Source organism: Oncorhynchus gorbuscha, linkage group LG24 (assembly GCF_021184085.1).
Source record: "Oncorhynchus gorbuscha isolate QuinsamMale2020 ecotype Even-year linkage group LG24, OgorEven_v1.0, whole genome shotgun sequence".
In the NCBI taxonomy this organism is placed as follows: Eukaryota; Metazoa; Chordata; class Actinopteri; order Salmoniformes; family Salmonidae; genus Oncorhynchus; species Oncorhynchus gorbuscha.
The window spans coordinates 37,930,420-37,953,467 of record NC_060196.1 but is presented as its reverse complement, the minus strand read 5'-3'; the positions used below and the strand labels follow the sequence as shown (position 1 = coordinate 37,953,467).

At 42.8% G+C, this 23,048-nt stretch overlaps 1 protein-coding gene across 1 annotated transcript in view; it reads left to right on the top strand.

Moving 5' to 3' along the window:
- The first annotated feature begins 2,349 nt into the window (after positions 1–2,349).
- The window catches only part of LOC124012236 (phosphatase and actin regulator 4B-like), a 32,516-nt gene continuing 11,817 nt past the window's right edge, over positions 2,350–23,048 (top strand). Inside the window, exons 1-2 of the mRNA XM_046325712.1 lie at positions 2,350–2,585; positions 8,382–8,528. Coding sequence (XP_046181668.1) covers positions 2,573–2,585; positions 8,382–8,528 — 160 coding nt within the window. The 5' untranslated portion in view covers positions 2,350–2,572. The remainder of the gene's footprint in view (positions 2,586–8,381; positions 8,529–23,048) is intronic.

Genomic DNA, 23,048 nt, shown 5'->3' with positions numbered 1-23,048 from the left:
CACTGCCTGCTAACTGAGGATCAAGGGCCATGTTAATAACTAGGGACTGCTAGGGAAGGCGAGAGAGTGATTTCTAAGCTACTCATTCAAGGGTTTCTATTTATTTTTACTATTTTCTACATTGTAGAATAATAGTGAGGACAAACTTTGAAATAACACATGGAATCATGTAGTAACCAAAAGTGTTAAACAAATCAAATAAGTTTTATATTTGAGATTCTTCAAAGTGGCCACTCTTTGCCTTCACGACAGCTTTCCACACTTGGCATTCTCTCAACCAGCTTCACCTGGAATGCTTTTCCAACAGTTTTGATGGAGTTCCCACACATGCTGAGAATATGTTGACTGCTTTTCCTTCACTCAGCGGTCCAACTCTTCCCAAACCTTCTCAATTGGGTTGAGGTCAGGTGATTCAGCACTCAATCACTCTCCTTCTTGATCAAATAACCCTTACACAGCCTGGAGGTGTGTTGGGTCATTGTCCTGTTGAAAATAAATAATAATCCTACTAAGCCCAAACCAGATGGCATGCTGTATTGCTACAGAATGTTGTGGTAGCCATGGTGGTTAAGTGTGCCTTGAATTCTAAATAAGTCACTGACAGTGTCCCCAGGAAAGCACCCCCCACAAATCACACCACCTCCTCCATGCTTCACAGTGGTAACCACACATGAGGAGATAATGCGTTCACCTACTCTGCTTCTCACAAAGGCCCAGTGGTAGGAGCCAAAAATCTCACATTTGGATTTATCAGTCCAAAGGACAGATTTCCACCGGTCTAATGTCCATTGCTTGTGTTTCTTGGCCCAAGCAAGTCTCTTCTTCTTGCTGGTGTCCTTTTTAGTGGTGGTTTCTTTGCAGCAATTTGACCATGAAGGCCTGAATCACGCAGTCTCCTCTGAACAGTTGATGTTGAGATGTCTGTTAGTTGAACTCTGAAGCTTTTATTTGGGCTGCAATTTCTGAGGCTGGTAACTCCAATGAACTTATCCTCTGTAGCAGAGGTAACTCTGGGTCTTCCTTTCCTGTGGCCAGTTTCATCATAGCGCCTGATTGTTTTTGACTGCATTTGAAGACCCTTTCGAAGTTGTTGAAATGTTCTGGCTTGACTGACCTTTCATGTCAGTCAAAGTATGGATGGACTGTTGTTACTCTAAGCTTATTTGAGCAGTTCTTGCCATAATATGGACTTGGTCTTTTCCAAATAGGGCTATCTTCTGTATACTACCTTGTCACAACACAACTGTTTGGCTCAAACACATTAAGAAGGAAAGAAATTCCACAAATGAACTTTTAACAAGGCCAACCTGTTAATTTAAATACGTTCTAGGTGACTACCTCATGAAGCTGGTTGAGAGAATGCCAAGAATGTGCTTTGCTGTCGAGGCAAAGGGTGGCTACTTTGAAGAAACTTTACTATGTTGAAAATAGTAAAAATACAGAAGCCCTTGAATGAGTAGGTGTGTCCAACATCTTGACTGGTACTGTATATTAGACTAGTTATTAATTTTACAGTAACTAAACTACTCCTTCCTGGCTTTGCAGCCTGTCTGGTGTCTGTTGGGGAGATGAGAGGTAAGCACCACTTTACTACTCTGTGGCTCCTCTCCTCCTCTTACAGACTGAATGCCTGCTAGAAAGATGATCTGATGTGGTGTGAATTACTCTTTTTACACACAAGCTCTTATCTGAGGTATAAGGACCTCTGACCACAGTCATGCAGGATGAGGGTGGCTAGGTCAAACAAATGTCTAATTAGGCCATGTCATTTATTTTGTCTGTATATTTTAATCTAGTCGTTCTACTTCCTCATTTGCTCTGCTTCTTTTTTTTGTCTGACTCAGGAGCTGCTGACTACTGCCCTTTGGACTGTGATGGAAAATCGTGGTAAGAAAAGTATAATTTCAATTCAGGCCTAAATTCTATCCTAGCCTACTGATTTCTGAAAATGGATTTAGCCTAGCTGTAGTAGTGTGGCATGCCTTTTACTGTTTGAATGGCTTGGCTCTTATTGTCTAGGAAAAATTTAGATTTTGTTTGTGGTGGTCTTAGCTTTTGCCCTCAGTCAAAACATCTGAAAACCCACACAAGAGTTCTAACCTAGCTAGATGTTATAAGTGTTGCATGCTACTGTGGTGTGCTTTGGAGATTACCATCAGGAATGGTATGAGGAAAGCCGAAAGTGGGGAGTCAACACCAACAGTGTAAAGTGCGAAGTTGCCTGTGCTGGGTAAGCGATACTAGCCTGTCCTATCGGTTAGGGGTTGGGTGCAGCATGACGCATGCCTCTGTTGACGCATGGCTCTGTTGACAGGGGCTATCTGGTTGGGCCTTTCTCCCAGCAGAGGACACACTTGTAAAGGTTAGGAAGCAGCTCAGTGTTTGTTTACCAGCCCCACGCGGCCTTGGCTGTAGTCTCTAATTTCAACTGCGGATTGGACCTCCATGTGAGTCCATGGAAGAGGAGACCGTATCAAGTACAGTCTCGTTATTGTCTCCCTGTCGCAGACCGATCGGTTGTGTTCTATCGTTGGATGTATTGTCTGTCTATTGATCTCTGAAAGGCCTAGCAATGGCTGTACGATGTGAGTAAAATGCTGTTTCTGTTTGTGATTTCTCTGTTCTGTTCTTGTGTTCAATTGTTTAAAAAAAATATATTTGTTTGAAACTGGTGAACAATGTCAGTTATTTGTGAGGCAGTTTTATCAAGCAGAGTCTAAAAGACTGAACTTGACAACTGAATTGGGGAGCGGTGTGATTGTTTGTACTTTAAGCTGCCCGAGATATTTTGATAGGCGCTGTATGTGTGGCCTCTGGTCTTCCTAAGCCAGGCATTGAAAGACATGGTGGCTGGTCTGGTGCAGTTCTGGACAGGTCAGGGCAGTGTCCTGGTTGACCAACACACAAAAACAAATAAATATGTTGTCACAATGCAGTGAAATGTGTTGTTTTACAGGGTCAGCCAAAGTACTACGGCACCCCTGGAGCAAATTGGGCTTAAGTGACTTATACCCACCTTGTCAGCTCGGGTATTCGAACCAGCGACCGTTGGGTTGCTAGGCTACCTGCCACTATTAGGCTTAGAGGAACAGACACACAGTCACCAGCTAGGACAGAATAGAAGGCCAGATCTACTCAACTCTGACCCTGGCTGACTTTCTGACCCTGGCTGTCCTAGTGGCCCAGCTCAGTATAAATACACCTGACTGATTTGATTTCCTCCCTGTCTCTTAAACAGTTTTTAACGGAGGTGTTTAAACCGGACTGATTCCTTCCCCATCATAGTACCCAGAGCTGTACATGGCTCTGATGGGGCCTTTTATATCAGTGGTGGAAGTTTTGGCAGTGACTGGAGTGACATGGTCAGTGGCAGTAATTCAATCTATTTGTATAGTCATGTAAGCAATAAGAACATTCTCTTGCCCTTGACTCCTGTATTGTGTGTGACTTGATGATGATTCATCAGTATTATGGAATTTGTATTGTGTTGAGTCATGCACTAGCCTATTTTTATTCAGCTCAAACAAATAAACGTTTTTGTTATCACAGATATTCCTTTGATAAATTCAATAAGGCCGGTATGGATCCATGTAGGGACCAGCTGACAGCCAGCTATGGTTCCCAGATTAGGACGTTGTATCAAAAAGCTGACCTATAGCCTCGCATTCCTAACATTCCTGCCTGTCATTTCCTCTTGAGCGAGGGCTCAGTGTCTTGTATTTACCTCTAGAGGGAGCTACTGTGTTCTGCACTGTGGCTCAACAGAGGCAAACAGGTTTTTGAATCGAGTAGTGTCAGATTTGAAAAGACGCACACTCAATCTTTTTTTATTTTTAAGTCAAGGACATTCACACACTGACTACTACGTTCAGAGCAGTAAACAGTTGGCTACTTTTATAGGTTACACTCTGTATTCAAAATAGCACTGTTTGAAACATTGACAGGTTTGAACAAGTGTCAAGTACGTTATCGTTCCAAGAATTGTGACACCTGTAACTGAATGGTTTAGGAATGTGTCAACAAACTGCACATTCCCACAGCCAACTAGTCTGTAAATCATTCATTGGTTATGGTGGACCTTTGTAGCTCAGTTGGTAAAAAAAAAAAAAAGATTCAAGCATGACTAAGTTATTTTGGATAAAAGCATCTGCTCAATGGCCTATTATTATTATTATTATTATTATTATTATTCATATACACTCAGTAGCCAGTTTATTAAGTTCACCCATCTAGTTTCAGGTGTTCCTCTCATCAATTGTCTAGTGTTGATAATGGCGTGCCCACTGGAGCAGCTTATTGTTTTTAGCTGATAGGAGTGGAGCCCGGTGTGGTCATCTGCTGCAGTAGCCCGTCCGTGACGAGGATCGATGAGTAGTGCGTCCCGAGATGCCGTTCTGCACACCACTGTTGTATTGCGCCCTTATTTGCCTGTTTGTGGCCCGTCTGTTAGCTTGTACGATTCTTGCCATTCTCTTTCGACCTCTCATCGACAAACTGTTTTCGCCCACAGGACTGCCACTGACTGGATGTTTTTGTTTGCCACATCATTCTTGATCAACCCTAGACACTGTCGTGCTTGAAAAGCCCAGGGTGGCAGTCAGTCCTGAGATACTGGAACTGGCGCGCCTGGCACCGACGATCATACCATGCTCCAAGTTGCCCAGGTCACTTGTTTTGCCCATTCTAACGTTCAATCAAACAGTAACTGGATGCCTGTCTGCCTGCTTTATATAGCAAGCCACGGTGCCGTGGTGACTCACTGTCTGTAGGTGTAAATCATTTTCGTGAACAGAGTTGTGTACCTAAAACTAGTGATTGAGTGTATATTATATTGAGCTTCAATAGGTTTATTCACATAGTTCCACTCAGGCTACAGTTGAAGTCGGAAGTTTACATGCACCTTAGCCAAATGCATTTAAACTCAGTTTTTCCACAATTCCTGACGTTTAATGTCTTAGTTCAGTTAGGATCACCATTTCATTTTAAGAATGTGAAATGTCACTAGTAGGGAGAATGATATATTTCAGCTTTTATTTCTTTCATCACATTCCCAGTGGGTCAGAAGTTCACATACACTCAGTTAGTATTTGGTAGCATTGCCTTCAAATTGTTTAACATGGGTCAAACGTTTCTGGTAGCCGTCCACACGCTTCCCACAATAAGTTTGTGTAAATTTTGTCCCATTCCTCCTGACAGAGCTGGTGTAACTGAGTCAGGTTTGTAGGCCTCCTTCCTCGCACACACTTTTTCAGTTCTGCCCACAAATGTTCTATAGGATTGAGGTCAGTGATTTGTGATGGCCACTCCAATACCTTGACTTTGTTGTCCTTAAGCCATTTTGCCACAATTTTGGAAGTATGCTTGTGGTCATTGTCCATTTGGAAGACCCATTTGCGACCAAGCTTTAACTTCCCGACTGATATCATGCCTCATGATGCCATCTATTTTGTGAAGTGCACCAGTCCCTCCTGCAGCTACGAAACCCACAACATGATGCTGCCACCCCCATGCTTCACGGTTGGGATGGTGTTCTTCGGCTTGCAAGCCTCCCCCTTTGTCCTCCAAACATAACGATGGTCATTATGGCCAAACAGTTATTTTTTGGACATTTCTCCAAAAAGTACGATTTTTGTCCCCATGTGCAGTTGCAAACCTTAGTCTGGCTTTTTTATGGCGGTTTTGGAGCAGTGGCTTTTTCCTTGCTGATCGGCCTTTCAGGTTATGTCGATTTAGGACTCGTTTTACTGTGGATATAGATACTTTTGTACCTGTTTCCTCCAGCATCTTCACAAGGTCCTTTGCTGCTGTTCTGGGATTGATTTGCCCTTTTCGCACAAAAGTACGTTCATCTCTCGGAGACCGAATGCGTCTCCTTCCTGAGTGGTATGACTGCTGTGTGGTCCCATGGTGTTTATATTTATGTACTATGATTGGTACAAATGAACGTGGTACCTTCAGGTGTTTGGAAATTGCTCCCGACGGATGAACCAGACTTATTGAGGTCTCCAATTTTCTTTTCTAAAGTCTTGGCTGATTTATTTTGATTTTCACAAGATGTCAAGCAAAGGGGTACTTAGTTTGAAGGTAGGCCTTGAAATACATCCACAGGTACACCTCCAATTGACTCAAATTATGTCAATTAGTCTATCAGATGCTTCTAAAGCCATGACATAATTTTATGGAATTTCCCAAGCTGTTTACAGGTACAGTCAACTTAGTTTATGTACATTTCTGACCCACTGAAATTGTGATACAGTGAAATAATCTGTCTGTAAACAATTGTTGGAAAAATTACCTACTTGCCAAAACTATAGTTTGTTAACAATCCATTTGTGGAGTGGCTTAAAAACGAGTTTTAACGACTCCAACCTAAGTGTATGTAAACTTCCGACTTCAACTATGAGTTTTTAGTGGTCTTTTAATGAGCCACATTTCCTGGTTTAGTTTGTTTGCCTTCTATTAGCCTACTGTCAATATTGTAGGCTGGTCTCTAAAGGTTGAGTAAATGCATTTCTGTGACTGTTTAGGTTCACTGGGCTACTAGTTCATTTAGTCTTAGGCTATTATAGCTAGGCTAGGGGAAGAACCAACTGTTAATTTCCTTCATGCTCTGCAGTCAGAGTTTGAGATGGACTTTGCACGTTGCTATTTGCGAGAACATCTCTCATCCAGCAGGGCTTCCTGTATTTCATAGCAGTTTCACATTTTTAGGTAAGCTGATATGTACTGTTACATGTATTGGCACAGACTGAATTTGAGTGAAGGTATTTATGCAGTCTATTCACATGTTGGCCTCGCGGTCAACTAGGCAACGCTGATTGTCAAATCTTCTCTTGATAAGATTCTCAGTAAATGGAATGTCTTTGTGGACTCTGGGTTGTATCTTCTTGTAGAATTGAAAGGGTTGCATCCTTAGTCTAGTGCACAGCCCACTCGGTCTGATTGGCTGGAGGAAAGACATGCCTTCCTCTCCCACCCCTTTCTTACCTCCCTCCCTCTAACCCACCTTATCTCTCCTTCCAGTAGCTTTTTCTCCTCTCACACCCTCAGCCTAAACGGAGTGGCTCTATGTAACCACACCACTCACTGCTACTGCAGTTCAGTAAAGCAGAGCTGAAGGAACATTGCTGTTAAACAGGGATTTCTGACTGACATGTTAAACACTCACTGAAATGTCCTGCTCCCTTTGTCAGTTCACTTCCCCCAATATTCCCACTGTGAAAAAAAGACCGATAGCACGCAGAGACACCTTGAGGAAATGTGTGCTCAGGTGTTCTGTAGAATTCAGCGTGCCCTGCGATATTGTGCCGGTGTTGATTTTAGCATTGTGTTAACGTTGGGGCATCTTAGGTGAGCTGTTATGCTAGTGTTTTCTCTCTTCCTCAACAGTTGGGCCTTTTCAAACTATCCATAAAATAAGAAAAGTGTTTTGATGAACCTGTCAGCAACAACTCTACCATTCAGCTGTCCTTCTGCACAACGGCACATGCTTCTGTCCTCCCTTCACTCATGTGTGGTGCACTTCACATTATAGGCTATGTGGTTGACTCCGGGAGAGTAACACGAAACCTCAGTGACATCACTTCCCCTTTTCCTGGTGCGAAGCACAACCTTCCACCTAGACCCATCTCACCTTTCACCACTTCTCACGTTACCAATCTCTTCTCTCCCGAGCAGACATGGGTTCAAATACTATTTTAATTATCTCAAATAGTGTTAGCTTTTGCTCTAGTCTGCCTGGAGTACCAGATGGTTGGAATTTGCACTCTTGCACATATTACATTGGTCCCATTGTGCTAGGCAACCTCAATCAAGCCCAGATAAAGTATCTGAAAACATATTGAATAATATTTGACCCCAAGTCTGTTATCCAGCGAGCAGAGAGCCCTCCCATAGCCGTTGTGCCTGGGTGCTGCTCTCTCTGCTCTGCTGGAGGGGCCCACTCTGACTCAAACCTCTCTGGGCTTGACTACCCCCCGGGCCCACCCTACCCTCCACTCCTCTCCTACCCCCCACCACTACTAAGCTCACTCTCTCACCTCCTGTAAACTTTGCCCCTGAAAGATCTGCAGTGAGGAATGACCGGCATCTGAGACTGCTGGTATGGTGCTGCCTTATAACTGGCATACTTTATTTATGAAGTCAGCTAGACAGACAGGAAGGAAGGGAGGAGGGGCTAGCTTCAAACAGAGTGAGTTAGAGAGTGTGTGAGAGAGAGACACACACAGAGCAATAGACGGAAGGGCAGGACTAGAAAGAAAGAGAAAAAGAGGTAGAGAACGATGTGAGCTGAGGAAGTAGGAGTGTCTTGGGTTACAGGAGTGTTAAGGCGGTTGTGTTTGTTGGCGAGGATCGTAGCTGGGATCTATTTTTTTCCTCAGTGTGTCTGTATCCCTCCTCCCTGCCGTGGACCCCAGGAGAGGTAGGGGCTGGTGGGACAGGGGCGTGGGGTAGCATGGGACAGAATGCCAGCAACACTGAGACAGTGCCCCAGCAACACCAACAGCAACCTGCTCAACACAACACCGGTGAGTCTAAGGACAGGACAGGTGCATGTACAGAACCTGAGGACATGAGCTTTTGTATTTGACTTTGCATTTGTTTTTGGAAGAGGAGTTTGACTGTTTAGTAGCCTACTCAGGATAGTGCTATTTGTTTTTGTTGGCGTGGGAGAACAGAGGACCTAACAGGACCTGCTTTTGTATTGGTGTCTTTGGAAGAGGAGTTTGTTTGTTTGGAATGTTTTGTAGAGAAGTGTTTGTGTTATCATGGAACCGAGAGGGTAGGCGGATATGGAGGAAATGTGGTGCAGGTGTTTTTGTGTTGGAAACAGAGAAAGAACGGAGGCAGAGAAGTGCAGGCACAGACAGGTGTGAGGGAATGGATGCTGGAATGTGGTGATTGTGTAATACACAAACCTCACCGACCACTCTGCTGTCTAAACTACACCTCTCTGCTATCTAAACTACACCAACCTCACCGACCTCTCTGCTGTTTAAGCTACACCAAGCTCACCAACCTCTCTGCTGTCTAAACTACACCGACTTCTCTGCTGTCTAAACTACACCAACCTCACCTACCTCTCTGCTGTCTAAACTACACCGACCACTCTGCTGTCTAAACTCCTCTTTTTTCCCTCACTCTCCATCTCTCCCTCACCCCTTTTTTTATGATGGAACATGGAATCTTTTATTAAAAACAGTGGAGCTGGGAGTGCAAGGCACCAGCTGCCATCTCGAGTGTGTGTGTCAGGATTCCGTCTCTTCTTGTGGGGTTGTACAGTTTGCCTAAAGCTACCATTGTTCCTCTCTAATTCACACAGAAACCGAAACCTGTTTTTGCTGCTATGACTGAAAGGGCAGAACACATAACTGTTGGATTTAGACTGTTCCTCTGTAAACTGTATGTAGAGGGCGATCTCCAGTCCCTGCTTGATGGGGGTATAGTTGAGCTCCAGTCTAATTTATTATGCTTGGATTGTGAGTTGTAGTCAATGAGAAGAACACATTACAGTTGGAATTAGGCCCAGTTATCTGGATCTCTGTACCGTGCAGACTTATGGTGGGGTGGTGCCCCATCCGAGATTGTCTTAATAATAATAATATAATAATATATGCCATTTAGCAGACGCTTTTATCCAAAGCGACTTACAGTCATATTGTCGTTGGGATGAAGCAGCATGCTAATTTCTGTGGACAATAAAGTAATCTCATTATCCCGCTTCTTCTTGAGCTCAAGTGTATTGTGTTTGTATTGTGAGTTTCTAATCCAACTCATTTAGCCCCCCATAGGTTTATTTGCTTCGTAAAAAAGTGAACCGCACTACATGGCCTGGCCAGTCAGTGTTTGCTGTGTGACGTAGGGCTGGGCGGTATACTGTATTTTACTATATACCGGTATTGATGCAGGTACCAGGTTGGGTTTTTACTTTACCTTCTATGCCGGTATTTGAATGTTTGGTTTGTTAAATGTGACACGCCATGTGTAATGTCCATTTTTATAGTTTACTTTGCCACTTGAGTCATCTCTCTGCTCTTTCTCTCCGTGCCACTTTCCACACAGACCAAGCCACGCCCCTTGTCACTCGAGCGCATTTGATGATCCTGAACCACGAGACACTTGTGTTCATTCTGCATTAGGGCTGGGCGATATGACAATATAAACTCTGTTTTTTTTTGTTTTTTTCGTCCTCTCACTGTCAACTGCGTTTATTTTCAGCAAACTTAACATGTAAATATTTGTATTAACGTAAGATTCAACAACTGAGACATAAACTGAAGAAGTTCCACAGACATGTGACTAACAGAAATGGAATAATGTGTTCCTGAACAAAAGGGGGGTAAAAATCAAAAGTAACAGTCAGTATCAGGTGTGGCAACCAGCTGAATTAAGTACTACAGTACATCTCCTCCTCATGGACTGCACCAGATTTGCCAGTTATTGCTGTGAGATGTTACCCCACTCTTCCACCAAGGCACCTGCAAGTTCCCAGACATTTCTGGGGGTGGAATGGCCCTAGTCCTCACCCTCCGATCCAATAGGTCCCAGACGTGCTCTTGCATTGAGATGCAGTGTCTTAGACCACTGTGCCACTTGGGAGCCCACATGCAACAATGTTGATGACGACGATGCTGTTTTCACTTTGCTGCTTAATATAAATCCACTAGCCTCCTATAATGACACTATTAGTTTGTCTTTTCATAGCAAGTTGCCCTAAATCTTGAGTCACTGATTGTTAGCCGCTAATGTTAATAGCTAGCTAACTAATAAATGTACTGAGTAAGAGCAAACGTAGCTAGCTAAAAAATTGGCATGTTGTTTGTGCAACAGAGAGGAAATCAAAGAGGGTTATGTGAAGCAAGAATATGTTCGCTACATGAAGTAGCTAAGAGAAAATTAAATGTAGCCAAAGATTATAGGGTTCCCTAGGAAACACTTATCAACACTTTCGTTCCTACCCTGTCACAATATCTCCTCCCGGGCATTTGAATTTGTCATCTCAAACACCACTGTATTCAAAGTGTCCACTATTATGTTCTAGCTATATAATTACAATAGTCATTCTGTTTCCATGATTCCATCAGTTTTGCTCTAATTCACAAGTCAAATCACAATTGCAACATTTGGTTAAAAATAAGTCCTAGATTATTTGTCCATTTCGTGCAGCCCTACATGGCAGTGTGGAACTTCTCAATTGAGCAGTGGTGTACAAATACTTAAAAGTACTACTTGTTTTTTTTCTTCTGGTATCTGTCCGGTATCTGCATTCTTTAAAAAAAATACTGTACTTTTTTCTTCATATTTTCCTTGACACCTAAAAGTACTCGTTACATTTTGAATGCTTAGCAAGACAGGAAAATGGTCCAATTCACGCATTTGTCAAGAACATCCCTGGTCATCTACTGCCTATGATCTGAGGGACTCACAAAAAACACATGCTTCCTTCGTAAATTATGTCTGAGTGTGCCCCTGGCTATCTTTAAATACAAAAACAAGAAAATGATGCCACCTGGTTTGCTTAATATAAGGGATTTGTACTTTTACTTTTATATAATATATTTAAAACCAAATACTTTTACTCAAGTAGTATTTTACTGGGTGACTTTCACTTGTACTTGAGTCATTTTCTATTAACGTAGCTTTATTTTTACTCTATGACAATTTGGGTACTTTTTTCACCACTGCAATTGAGTGCAGGAAATGTGGAAATGATAAAAGTGCTGAAATATGTTTTGGTTGAATTGAACAGTATAAAACAATCAGAATGGAGAGACTCATTGAAATCACTTAGAATGTAAATGTTGCCACCCTAGGGTCACTCACTACTCATAAAGCAATTGTAGAACTTTTATTATTTATTTATATATATATATATATATTTATTTTTTCTTTTTAAATACTGTCACACTGTCCAATTTATTTAAATATCGTGATATAATATTTTATATGGCCCTAGTGTGATGTTGTGGACTTTTATACGTTGGCATTGTTTTGTTGTGCACTTCGAACTCTTTAAAAAGGTAAAGGAATTGTATGCCTTGGTTTGGCTATTTTATTCGTACAATGTATACAGATTTGGGCTCCCGAGTGGCGCCGTGAGTCAGAGTCCCATAGGGCGGCACACAGTTGGCCCAGAGTCCTCCGAGTTGGGGCTTGGCTGGGGCAGGCTGTCATTGTAAATATGAATTTGTTCTTAACTGACTTTCCTAGTTAAATAAAAAAAAAGTACATGTGTTTTTATATATTGGAGCCCCTTGGGGAATGTTAATGTAGTGTAGTCCTAGCAGGAATTGCATACTTTAAACTCAGTTGGTAATGTTATGAATGTCAGGAAGTTATTGCATACAAAAACTTGTAACACATGGTGACGCATACAGTGCAGTACATATATACACTACCGTTCAAAAGTTTGGGGTCACTTAAAAATGTCCTTGTTTCTGAAAGAAAAGCACTTTTTGTCCATTTTAAAATAACATTTGATCAGAAATACACTGTAGACATTGTTAATGTTGTAAATGGCTATTGTAGCTGGAAACGGCTGATTAAAAAATAAATAAAAAAGGAATATCTACATAGGCGTACAGAGGCCCATTATCAGCAACCGTCCTGTGTTCCAATGGCACGTTGTGTTAGCTAATCCAAGTTTATCATTTTATAAGGCTAATTGATTTTTAGATAACCCTTCTGCAATTATGTTAGCACAGCTGAAAACTGTTGTCCTGATAAAATAAGTTGAGTATCTGGAGTTGAGTATCTGGAGTTGAGTATCTGGAGCATCAGCATTTGTGGTTTCGATTACAGCCTCAACTTTGTTCTGAAACTCTTCAGTCTATTCTTATTCTGATAAATGAAGGCTATTCCATGCGAGAAATTGCCAAAACTGAAGATCTTGTACAGCGCTGTGTACTACTCCCTTCACAGAACAGCGCAAACTGGCTCTAACCAAAATAGAAAGAGTGGGTGGCCCCGGTGCACAACTGTGCACGAGTTGTGCAATTAGTATCTAGTTTGAGAAACAGACTCCCCACAAGTCTTCAACTGGCAGCTTCATTAAATAGTACCCGCAAAACACCAGTCTCAATGTCAACAGTGAAGAGGCGACCCCGGGATGCTGGCCTTCTAGGCAGAGTTGCAAAGAAAAAGCAATTTCTCAGACTGGCCAATAAAAAGAAAAGATTTCGATGGGCAAAAGACCAGACATTGGACAGAGGAACTCTGCCTAGAAGGCCAGCATCCCGGAGTCGCCTCTTCACTGTTGACGTTGAGACTGGTGTTTTGCGGGTATTTATTATTTACTATTTAATGAATGAATCTTTTGAACGGTAGTGTATGTATTTCTTAAGTACAGTACTCTCCTGTGCATGCTTCCACTGTATGCATGCATAGTATACCACCACAGTGCTATGCTCATAGGAATAGAATGTAATTACAACTTTATGGCTATGTTACTCCATGTAGGTGTCAGAAGCTGTTAACTCGTGTCATGGCATTGGTATGGGTCATTTACCGTATGGACCCTTCAGTATTACTGCTACTCTAGCAGCTCTTGCTGCTTCTCTCGGCTTGTCATGTTAACACAGTAATGGCAGCAGGTGGATTTTAAAGCCGGGAAACAATGGGTGCATTCACCTTGACAATATTGTCACAGATATCTGTTCAAACAAGAAGTGTGTGTGCTGATAGGTGTAGCGGGGGGCCCTGTCAGTCTCTGTGTAAGCGGGGGGCCCTGTCGGGTCTCTGTGTAAGCGGGGGCCCTGTCGGGTCTCTGTGTAAGCGGGGGGCCCTGTCGGTCTCTGTGTAAGCGGGGGCCCTGTCGGTCTCTGTGTAAGCGGGGGCCCTGTCGGTCTCTGTGTAGGCGGGGGCCCTGTCGGTCTCTGTGTAGGCGGGGGCCCTGTCGGTCTCTGTGTCTCTGGCGGGGGGCCCTGTCGGTCTCTGTGTAGGCGGGGGCCCTGCCGGTCTCTGTGTGTGGCGGGGGGGCCCTGCCGGTCTCTGTGTAGCGGGGAGGGCCCTGCCGGTCTCTGTGTAGCGGGGGGGGGGCCCTGCCGGTCTCTGTGTAGGGGGGGCCCTGCCCTTCTAGGTTTGTCTGACTGTGGCGTCACCTTTATTCTCCATCTCTGCTGTACTCGGATAACTGCCTTCTCTCCTCACGTTGTCGTATTTTATTGTAACGTGGTCGCCTCGCCACACACACCAAGAGACAGACAACCCCCTATTCCTCCCCTCCCAGCACCTGTTTAGTCTGTCTGTCTAGGCTATAGTGTGAGGAGCAGCTGTGAGGCCAGTGTGTTTGACGGAGGGAAGATTCACTACCCACCACCCTTCCCTGTCCCCTGCATCTCTGTACTGCCAACCAGTTCAGGTTGAGACCTCTCTGCAGTCAACCGGGGATCACACGAGACTCAGAACTGAACTGACAAAGACTTCTCATAGAAATACCTGCACCTGACAACATTGTTCTGAATTTAAAGGGACATAAAAAGGAGCACTCATTTGAATGAGGTGTATCATTCACAGCAACGTAAACTAAGGCTTAGACTTAATCCCAAATGATTTCATGTAGAATACAGTGTAGCTAAGATATTAGTTATGGTGACTTGGCATGGTGATTGCTGGTGTTCAGTTGGTACGGCCAGTTCTGTTGACCATGATAAAGTATGGAACTGTCTGTACCCAAATGAAATATGTTCTGAGCTCTGCTGCTGATACATTTACCCTAGACAAACCTCAAGAAGACGAACTGCATTTCTCTGCATTTCTGTTCTCTATATGTATTATCAACCTTAAATCTAAATGAAAATGATTAAAATATCAAATTCAACCAGAGAGTGCTTAGATCATGGGAAAAAGCCGCACTTGAATAATTCCCACAGTGAATGGCTCGGCCCACTACACCATGAAGCCACACACTTTTGCAGTCTTTGATATTACTGGCCGCAATTGATATTGTGAAAACAATATGTGGGGAGGCAGAGGCACAGAAACACACATCAATACCATTGTCAGATATCACTGTTAAAATATGAATTTATGGTATTGCTTGCAGTCAAGAGGAAACTCTGCCTGAACGACTCAAACTCCCCAGTTTATGCTTTTCAAATGGGCGGCATGGCCGATCTAATTAGGGCCGATTTTCAAGTTTTCATAACAATCCGTAACGGCCAGTTATGGCCAATTACATTGCAATCCACAAGGAGACTGTGTGGCAGGCTGACCACCTGTTATGCGAGTGCAGCATCAAAAGGACCTTGTGGCTGCAAGGAGTCAAGGTAAGTTGCTAGCTAGCATTAAACTTATCTTATTTAAAAAAAAAAAATCAATCTTCACATAATCACTAGTTAACCTAGTAATAGCACCAACCATGTGTAGTTAACTAGCTTGTTCCTCATTGCATATAATCAATGCTGTGTCTGTTAATTGATCGAATCGCAGCCTTCTTCAATTTCGCCAACCGGGTGATGATTGAACAAGCGCATTCGTGAAAAAAGCACAATCGTTGCAATAATATACCTAACCATAAACATTTCTTAAAATCAATACACAAGTATATATTTTTTAAAACCTGCATATATGTAGTTAAAAGATTCAGTTTAGCAGGCAATATTAACTAGGGAAATTGTCTCTTCTCTTGCATTCAGTGTAAGCAGAGTCGGGGTATATGCCTGGCCCGCCTGGCTCGTTGCCAACTGTTGAAAAGCCATTCATTCCTAACGAAGACCGTAATTAATTTGCCAGAATCGTACATAATTATGACATAACATTGAAGGTTGTGCAATGTAACAGTAATATTTAGACTTATGGGTGCCACCCGTTTGATTAAAATATGGAACGGTTCCGTATTTCACTGAAAGAATAAATGTTTTGTTTTTTCAAAATCATAGTTTCCGGATTTGACCATGTATACAGTGGGGCAGAAAAGTATTTAGTCAGACACCAATTGTGCAAGTTCTCCCACTTAAAAAGATGAGTGGCCTGTAATTATGATCATAGGTACACTTCAACTATGACAGACAAAATGGTAAAAAAATCCAGAAAATATTTTTTAATGAATTTATTTGCAAATTATGGTGGAAAATAAGTATTTGGTCAATAACAAAAGTTTATCTCAAAACTTTGTTATATACCCTTTGTTGGCAATGACAGAGGTCAAACGTTTTCTGTAAGTCTTCAAGGTTTTCACACATTCCTCCATGCAGGTCTCTAGAGCAGTAATGTTTTGGGGCTGTTGCTGGGCAACATGGACTTTCAACTCCCTCCAAAGATTTTCTATGGGGTTGAGATCTGGAGACTGGCTAGGCCACTCCAGGACCTTGAAATGCTTCTTACAAAGCCACTCCTTCGTTGTCCGGGCGGTGTGTTTGGGATCATTGTCATGCTGAAAGACCCAGCCACGTTTCGTCTTCAATGCCCTTGCTGATGGAAGGAGGTTTTCACTCAAAATCTCACAATGCATGGCCCCATTCATTCTTTCCTTTACACGGATCAGTCGTCCTGGTCCCTTTGCAGAAAAACAGCCCCAAAGCATGATGTTTCCACCCCCATGCTTCACAGTAGGTATGGTGTTCTTTGGATGCAATTCGGCATTCTTTGTCCTCCAAACACGACGAGGGGAGTTTTTACCAAAAAGTTATATTTTGGTTTCATCTGACCATATGATATTCTCCCAATCTTCTTCTGGATCATCCAAATTATCCAGCAAACTTCTAGCAAACTTCAGACGGGCCTGGACATGTACTGGCTTAAGCAGGGGGACACGTCTGGCACTGCAGGATTTGAATCCCTGGCGGCGTAGCGTGTTACTGATGGTAGGCTTTGTTACTTTGGTCCCAGCTCTCTGCAGGTCATTCACTAGGTCCCCCCGTGTGGTTCTGGGATTTTTGCTCACTGTTCCTGTGATCATTTTGACCCCACGGGGTGAGATCTTGCGTGGAGCCCCAGATCGAGGGAGATTATCAGTGGTGTATGTCTTCCATTTCCTAATAATTGCTCCCACAGTTGATTTCTTCAAACCAAGCTGCTTACCTATTGCAGATTCAGTCTTCCCAGCCTGGTGCAGGTCTACAATTTTGTTTCTGGTGTCCTTTGACAGCTCTTTGGTCTTGGCCATAGTGGAATTTGGAGTGTGACTGTTTGAGGTTGTGGACAGGTGTCTTTTATACTGATAACAAGTTCAAACAGGTGCCATTAATACAGGTAACGAGTGGAGGACAGAGAGAAAGAAGTTGTTACAGCTCTGTGAGAGCCAGAAATCTTGCTTGTTTGTAGGTGGGCAAATACTTATTTTCCACCATAATTAGCAAATTAATTAATTAAAAATCCTACAATGTGATTTTCTGGAGAAAAAAAAATCTAATTTTGTCTGTCATAGTTGAAGTGCACCTATGATGAAAATTACAGGCCTCATCTTTTTAAGTGGGAGAACTTGCACAATTGGTGGCTGAGTAAATACTTTTTTGCCCCACTTTATGACCAAAGGCTCGTATTTCTGTGTTTATTATAATTAAGTATATGATTTGATAGAGCAGTCTGACTGAGTGGTGGTAGGCAGCAGCAGGCTCTTATGCATTCATTTAAACAGCAGCTCTTAGCTTGAAGCACAGCGCTGTTTATGACTTCAAGTCTATCAACTCCCGAGATTAGGCTGGCAATACTATAGTGCCTATAAGAAAATCCAATAGTCAAAGGTATATGAAATACAATGGTATAGGAGAAATGGTCATATAATTCCTAAAACTTCTTAACTGGGAATATTGCGGACTCGTGTCTAAAGGAACCACCAGCTTGCGTATGTTCATGTTCTGAGCAAGGAACTTAAAAGTTAGCTTTCTTACGTAAACCAAATTGAACATTTTCATTATTTATTTTAGGCTTAATTGATTTTATTTATTTATTTTATTAAGTTCAAATAAGTGTTCATTCAGTATTGTTGTAATTGTCATATATTAATTTGGTATCTGCTTTTTTGGTCCTCCAATCAGTATCTGCGTTGAAAAATCATAATCGGTCGACCTCTAGCCCATGCATTGCATTTTGTTCGCTATACGTGTTGGGGGATAATATTCACCAGGACATATTCTCTGTCTCATGATTCCCGAGCATGAAACTGCACAGGGGATGTTAAGTGTTCTATATGGCTATATTGACGAAGAACAGATTCCATATGGGATCGAATGGTGGGCTTTTGCACAAATGGGGCTCCATCTACGGCGGGCAGGCCGTGAATGTGCTTCGCTTTGCCACTGAGAGCAACTGGTGGCAAAACAGCTGAGCACATGCCTCCGATATACTGCAGCAGGTAACTTTGATTGTAAACTACATCCACTGTGCTCAAGCTTGTTCGCAAAAGTACACTCAACAAAAATATAAATGCAACATGTAAAGTGTTGGTCACATGTTTCATGAGCTGAAATAAAATACATTCTTTCTCTCACATTTTGTGTCCCAATTTGTTTACATCCCTGTTAGAGCGTTTCTCCTTTGCCAAGATAATCCCTCTACCTGAGAGGTGTGGCATATCAAGAAGCTGATTAAACAGCATGATCGTTACACAGGTGCACCAATTGGCATGCTGACTGGAGGAACGTCCAGCAGTGCTATTGCCAGAGAATTTAATGTTCAATTCTCTACCATAAGCAGTCTCCAACTAAGTTTTAGAGAATTTGGCAGTACGTCCAACCGCTTGTATGGTGGTGTGTGTGCGAGTGGTTTTCTCAGGTCAATGTTGTGAACAGTGCGCCATGATGGCAGTGGGGTTATGGTATGGGCATAAGCTACGTAAAATGAACACAATTGCATTTTATCTATGACAATTTGAATGTGCAGAAATAACGTGACGAGATTGAGGCCCTTTTTTTAAGGTACGTGCTGACCAACAGAAGCATATCTCTATTCCCAGTCATGTGAAATCCATATATTAGGCCCTAATATATGTATTTAAGTTGACTGATTTTCTAATTTCAGTAAAATCTTTGAAACTTACGTTTTTGTATTTTTGTTCAGTATATCTGGAGATATGGGATCAGCGCATGACAATGTTCAAATCAAATGTACACTGCTCAAAAAAATAAAGAGAACACTTAAACAACACAATGTAACTCCAAGTCAATCACACTTCTGTGAAATCACTGTCCACGTAGGAAGCAACACTGATTGACAATAAATTTCACATGCTGTTGTGCAACTGGAATAGAAAACAGGTGGAAATTATAGGCAATTAGCAAGATACCCCCAATAAAGGAGTGGTTCTGCAGGTGGGGACCACAGACCACTTCTCAGTTCCTATGCTTCCTGGCTGATGTTTTGGTCACTTTTGAATGCTGGAGGTGCTTTCACTCTAGTGGTAGCATGAGACCCACACAAGTGGCTCAGGTAGTGCAGCTCATCCAGGATGGCACATCAATGCGAGCTGTGGCAAGGTTTGCTGTGTCTGTCAGCATAATGTCCAGAGCATGGAGGCGCTACCAGGAGACAGGCCAGTACATCAGGAGACGTGGAGGAGGCCGTAGGAGGGCAACAACCCAGCAGCAAGCCCGCCCTCTCCGCCTTTGTGCAAGGAGGAGCAGGAGGAGCACTGCCAGAGCCCTGCAAAATGACCTCCAGCAAGGCCACAAATTTGCATGTGTCTACTCAAACGGTCAGAAACAGACTCCATGAGGGTGGTATGAGGGCCCGACATCCACAGGTGGGGGTTGTGCTTACAGCCCAACACCGTGCAGGACTTTTGGCATTTGCCAGAGAACACCAAGCTTGGCAAATTCGCTACCGGCGCCCTGAGCTCTTCACAGATGAAAGCAGGTTCACACTGAGCACATGTGACAGACGAGTCTGGAGACGCCGTGGAGAACGTTCTGCTGCCTGCAACATCCTCCAGCATGACCGGTTTGGTGGTGGGTCATTCATGGTGTGGGGTGGCATTTCTTTGGGGGGCCGCACAGCCCTCCATGTGCTCACCAGAGGAAGCCTGACTGCCATTAGGTACCGAGATGAGATCCTCAGACCCCTTGTGAGACTATATGCTGGTGCGGTTGGCCCTGGGTTCCTCCAAATGCAAGACAATGCTAGACCTCATGTGGCTGGAGTGTGTCAGCAGTTCCTGCAAGAGGACGGCATTGATGCTATGGACTGGCCGCCCGTTCCCCAGACCTGAATCCAAATGAGCACATCTGGGACATCATGTCTTGCTCCATCCACCAACGCCACGTTGCACCACAGACTGTCCAGGAGTTGGCGGATGCTTTAGTCCAGGTCTGGGAGGAGATCCCTCAGGATGGGCATGCTCATCGGGAGCATGCCCAGGCGTTGTAGGGAGGTCATAAAGGAATGGAGGCCACACACACTACTGAGCCTTATTTTGACTTGTTTTAAGGACATTACATCAAAATTGGATCAGCCTGTAGTATGGTTTTCCACTTTAATTTTGAGTGTGACTACAAATCCAGACCTCCATGGGTTGATAAATTTGATTTCCATTGATAATTTTTGTGTGATTTTGTTGTCAGCACATTCAACTATGTAAAGAAAAAAGTATTTAAGAATATTTCATTCATTCAGATATAGGATGTGTTATTTTAGCATTCCCTTTATTTTTTGAGCAGTGTATTTATCTAGCCCTTCGTACATCAGCTGATATGTCAAAGTGCTGTACAGAAACCCAGCCTAAAACCCCAAACAGCAAGCAATGCAGGTGTAGAAGCACGGTGGCTAGGAAGAACCCCCTAGAAAGGCCAGAACCTAGGAAGAAACCTAGAGAGGAACCAGGCTATGAGAGGTGGCCAGTCCTCTTCTGGCTGTGCCGGTTGGAGATAATAACAGACATGTTTAGAAAACTGAACGTACAGGGGTAAATACAAAAACATTCTACAGATGAGTGACTGAGTCAATGGTTTCAGAGGAAATTATTATTATTGGAGAGTCTTTCAAAAGCCAACCATGCCCCCTTCCTCGACTGCATGTTTTTAACAGAAAACAGCATCAGTAAGTGTCCCACACAAGTGATGACTAATCACCAACACTTTTAATTGCACTTTGGGACCTAATTCCCAATCCGTTTGACTGTGAGCCTGGTTCAATTGACATGCCGTTAAGTGAAATCGAACAGATACCCGAGCTGTCATGTGACCGAATGCATTCACAGGTCACTACGGAGGAGTTTTGGTTCCTGACTCAAAGGGAATACCCTGCCGGCTACCTCTGAGCATTAATGCCACATTCAAAACAACTAGAAACTGGGAAATATCCGACTTCAATGAGTTCAAGACAACTGGGAACTCAAACAGAACAGAATAAAATTGTTTGGAACAGTCCCCCACCTCAGTAACTCTGCCTTCTATCTAGATCTCCGACGTTCCAACGTAAAGATCACTGACATGATTTGGCCTCATATTTTTCAGAGTTCCGAGTTGCACTGTAAAACTCATGACACCCTTCGCCAGCTCAGACTGTATCTGTTTGAAGCTGGATTCAGTGCTCTCGTCTGCATTAAAACCAAAAATCTATCCAGATTGGATGTGACAGCAGAGATGTGTGTGTACCGTCGTCCATGCCCCATGGCTTTGAGAAGCTCCCACGCGACATTCATCAAGCACACCCATCTTATTAGTGCTGGTGAGGTGACATCATTTGCAATTAACCTGTCATAGCTCCATATTAAATGATGTGATGGCAGTGGTGGAATAAGTACCCAATTGTCATACTTGAGTAAAAGTGAAGATACAGTGCCTTGCTTGGGAAATCTTTTTGTATCCAAATGCGGCTTTAAACTTCTTCACAACAGTATCTCGGACCTGCCTGGTGTGTTCCTTGTTCTTCATGATGCTCTCTGCACTTTTAACGGACCTCTGAGACTATCACAGTGCAGGTGCATTTATACGGAGACTTGATTACACACAGGTGGATTGTATTTATCATCATTAGTCATTTAGGTCAACATTGGATCATTCAGAGATCCTCACTGAACTTCAGGAGAGAGTTTGCTGCACTGAAAGTAAAGGGGCTGAATAATTTTGCACGCCCAATTTTTCAGTTCTTGATTTGTTAAAAAAGTTTGAAATATAAAATAAATGTCGTTCCACTTCATGATTGTGTCCCACTTGTTGTTGATTCTTCACAAAAAATACAGTTTTATATCTTTGTTTGAAGCCTGAAATGTGGCAAAAGGTTGCAAAGTTCAAGGGGGCCGAATACTTTCGCAAGGCACTGTACCTTAATAGAGTGGCTCAAGTGAAGTAAAATACAACGTGTAAAAGTATTTGGTTTTAAATATACTTAAGTATCAAAGGTAAATGTGATTTTCTTTTTTGACACTTTATATTTTAGCAATGTCACATTCCTTATATTAAGTGAGCAGACGCCACCATTTTCAAGTTTTTTTATTTAAATTGACGGCTAGCCAGGGGCACACTCCAACACTCAAGACATCATTTACCAAGGAAAAATTTGTGTTTGAGTCTGCCAGATCGGAGGCATTAGGGATGACGAGGAATATTCTGTTGATAAGTGTGTGAATTGGACCATTTTCCTGTCCTGCTAAGCTTTTGAAAGGTAACGAGTACTTTTGGGTGTCTGGGGTAATGTATGGAGTAAAAAGTATAATTTCCTTAGTAATGGCGTGAACTAAAAGTAAAAGTACTTTACACCACTGTGTGATGGTGAGTTGAGAAGACAATCAGAAATACTGCTACAATGTTTTCATTTATCCGCAATAGCCCCAAACAAAAAAGTGAACATTGGCTGTTCATTAAAAACATTTTTTTTTCATGTTTGGTTTTGTGAGAATTTTCAGATTACAAAATGGGTCGTAGGCAAAAAAGTTTTAGAATCCCTGGGTTAGAGGCTGCAACCAAAACAACTGAACTCAATGGTCTGGTTTGTTTTTGCTGGCATTGACTGGCTTCTCTCTCTCTCTCAACCTGTTCTGTGGAATTGAGATGAACCTGGCGCCTGCCTGCCACAGGGATATCAGCACCCCATCTTCCCCTCCTGAATCTTGGCCCCGTCTCACAACTTTTAATTTTTTTTTCACCTTTACTTAACCAGGCAGGCCAGTAGAGAAG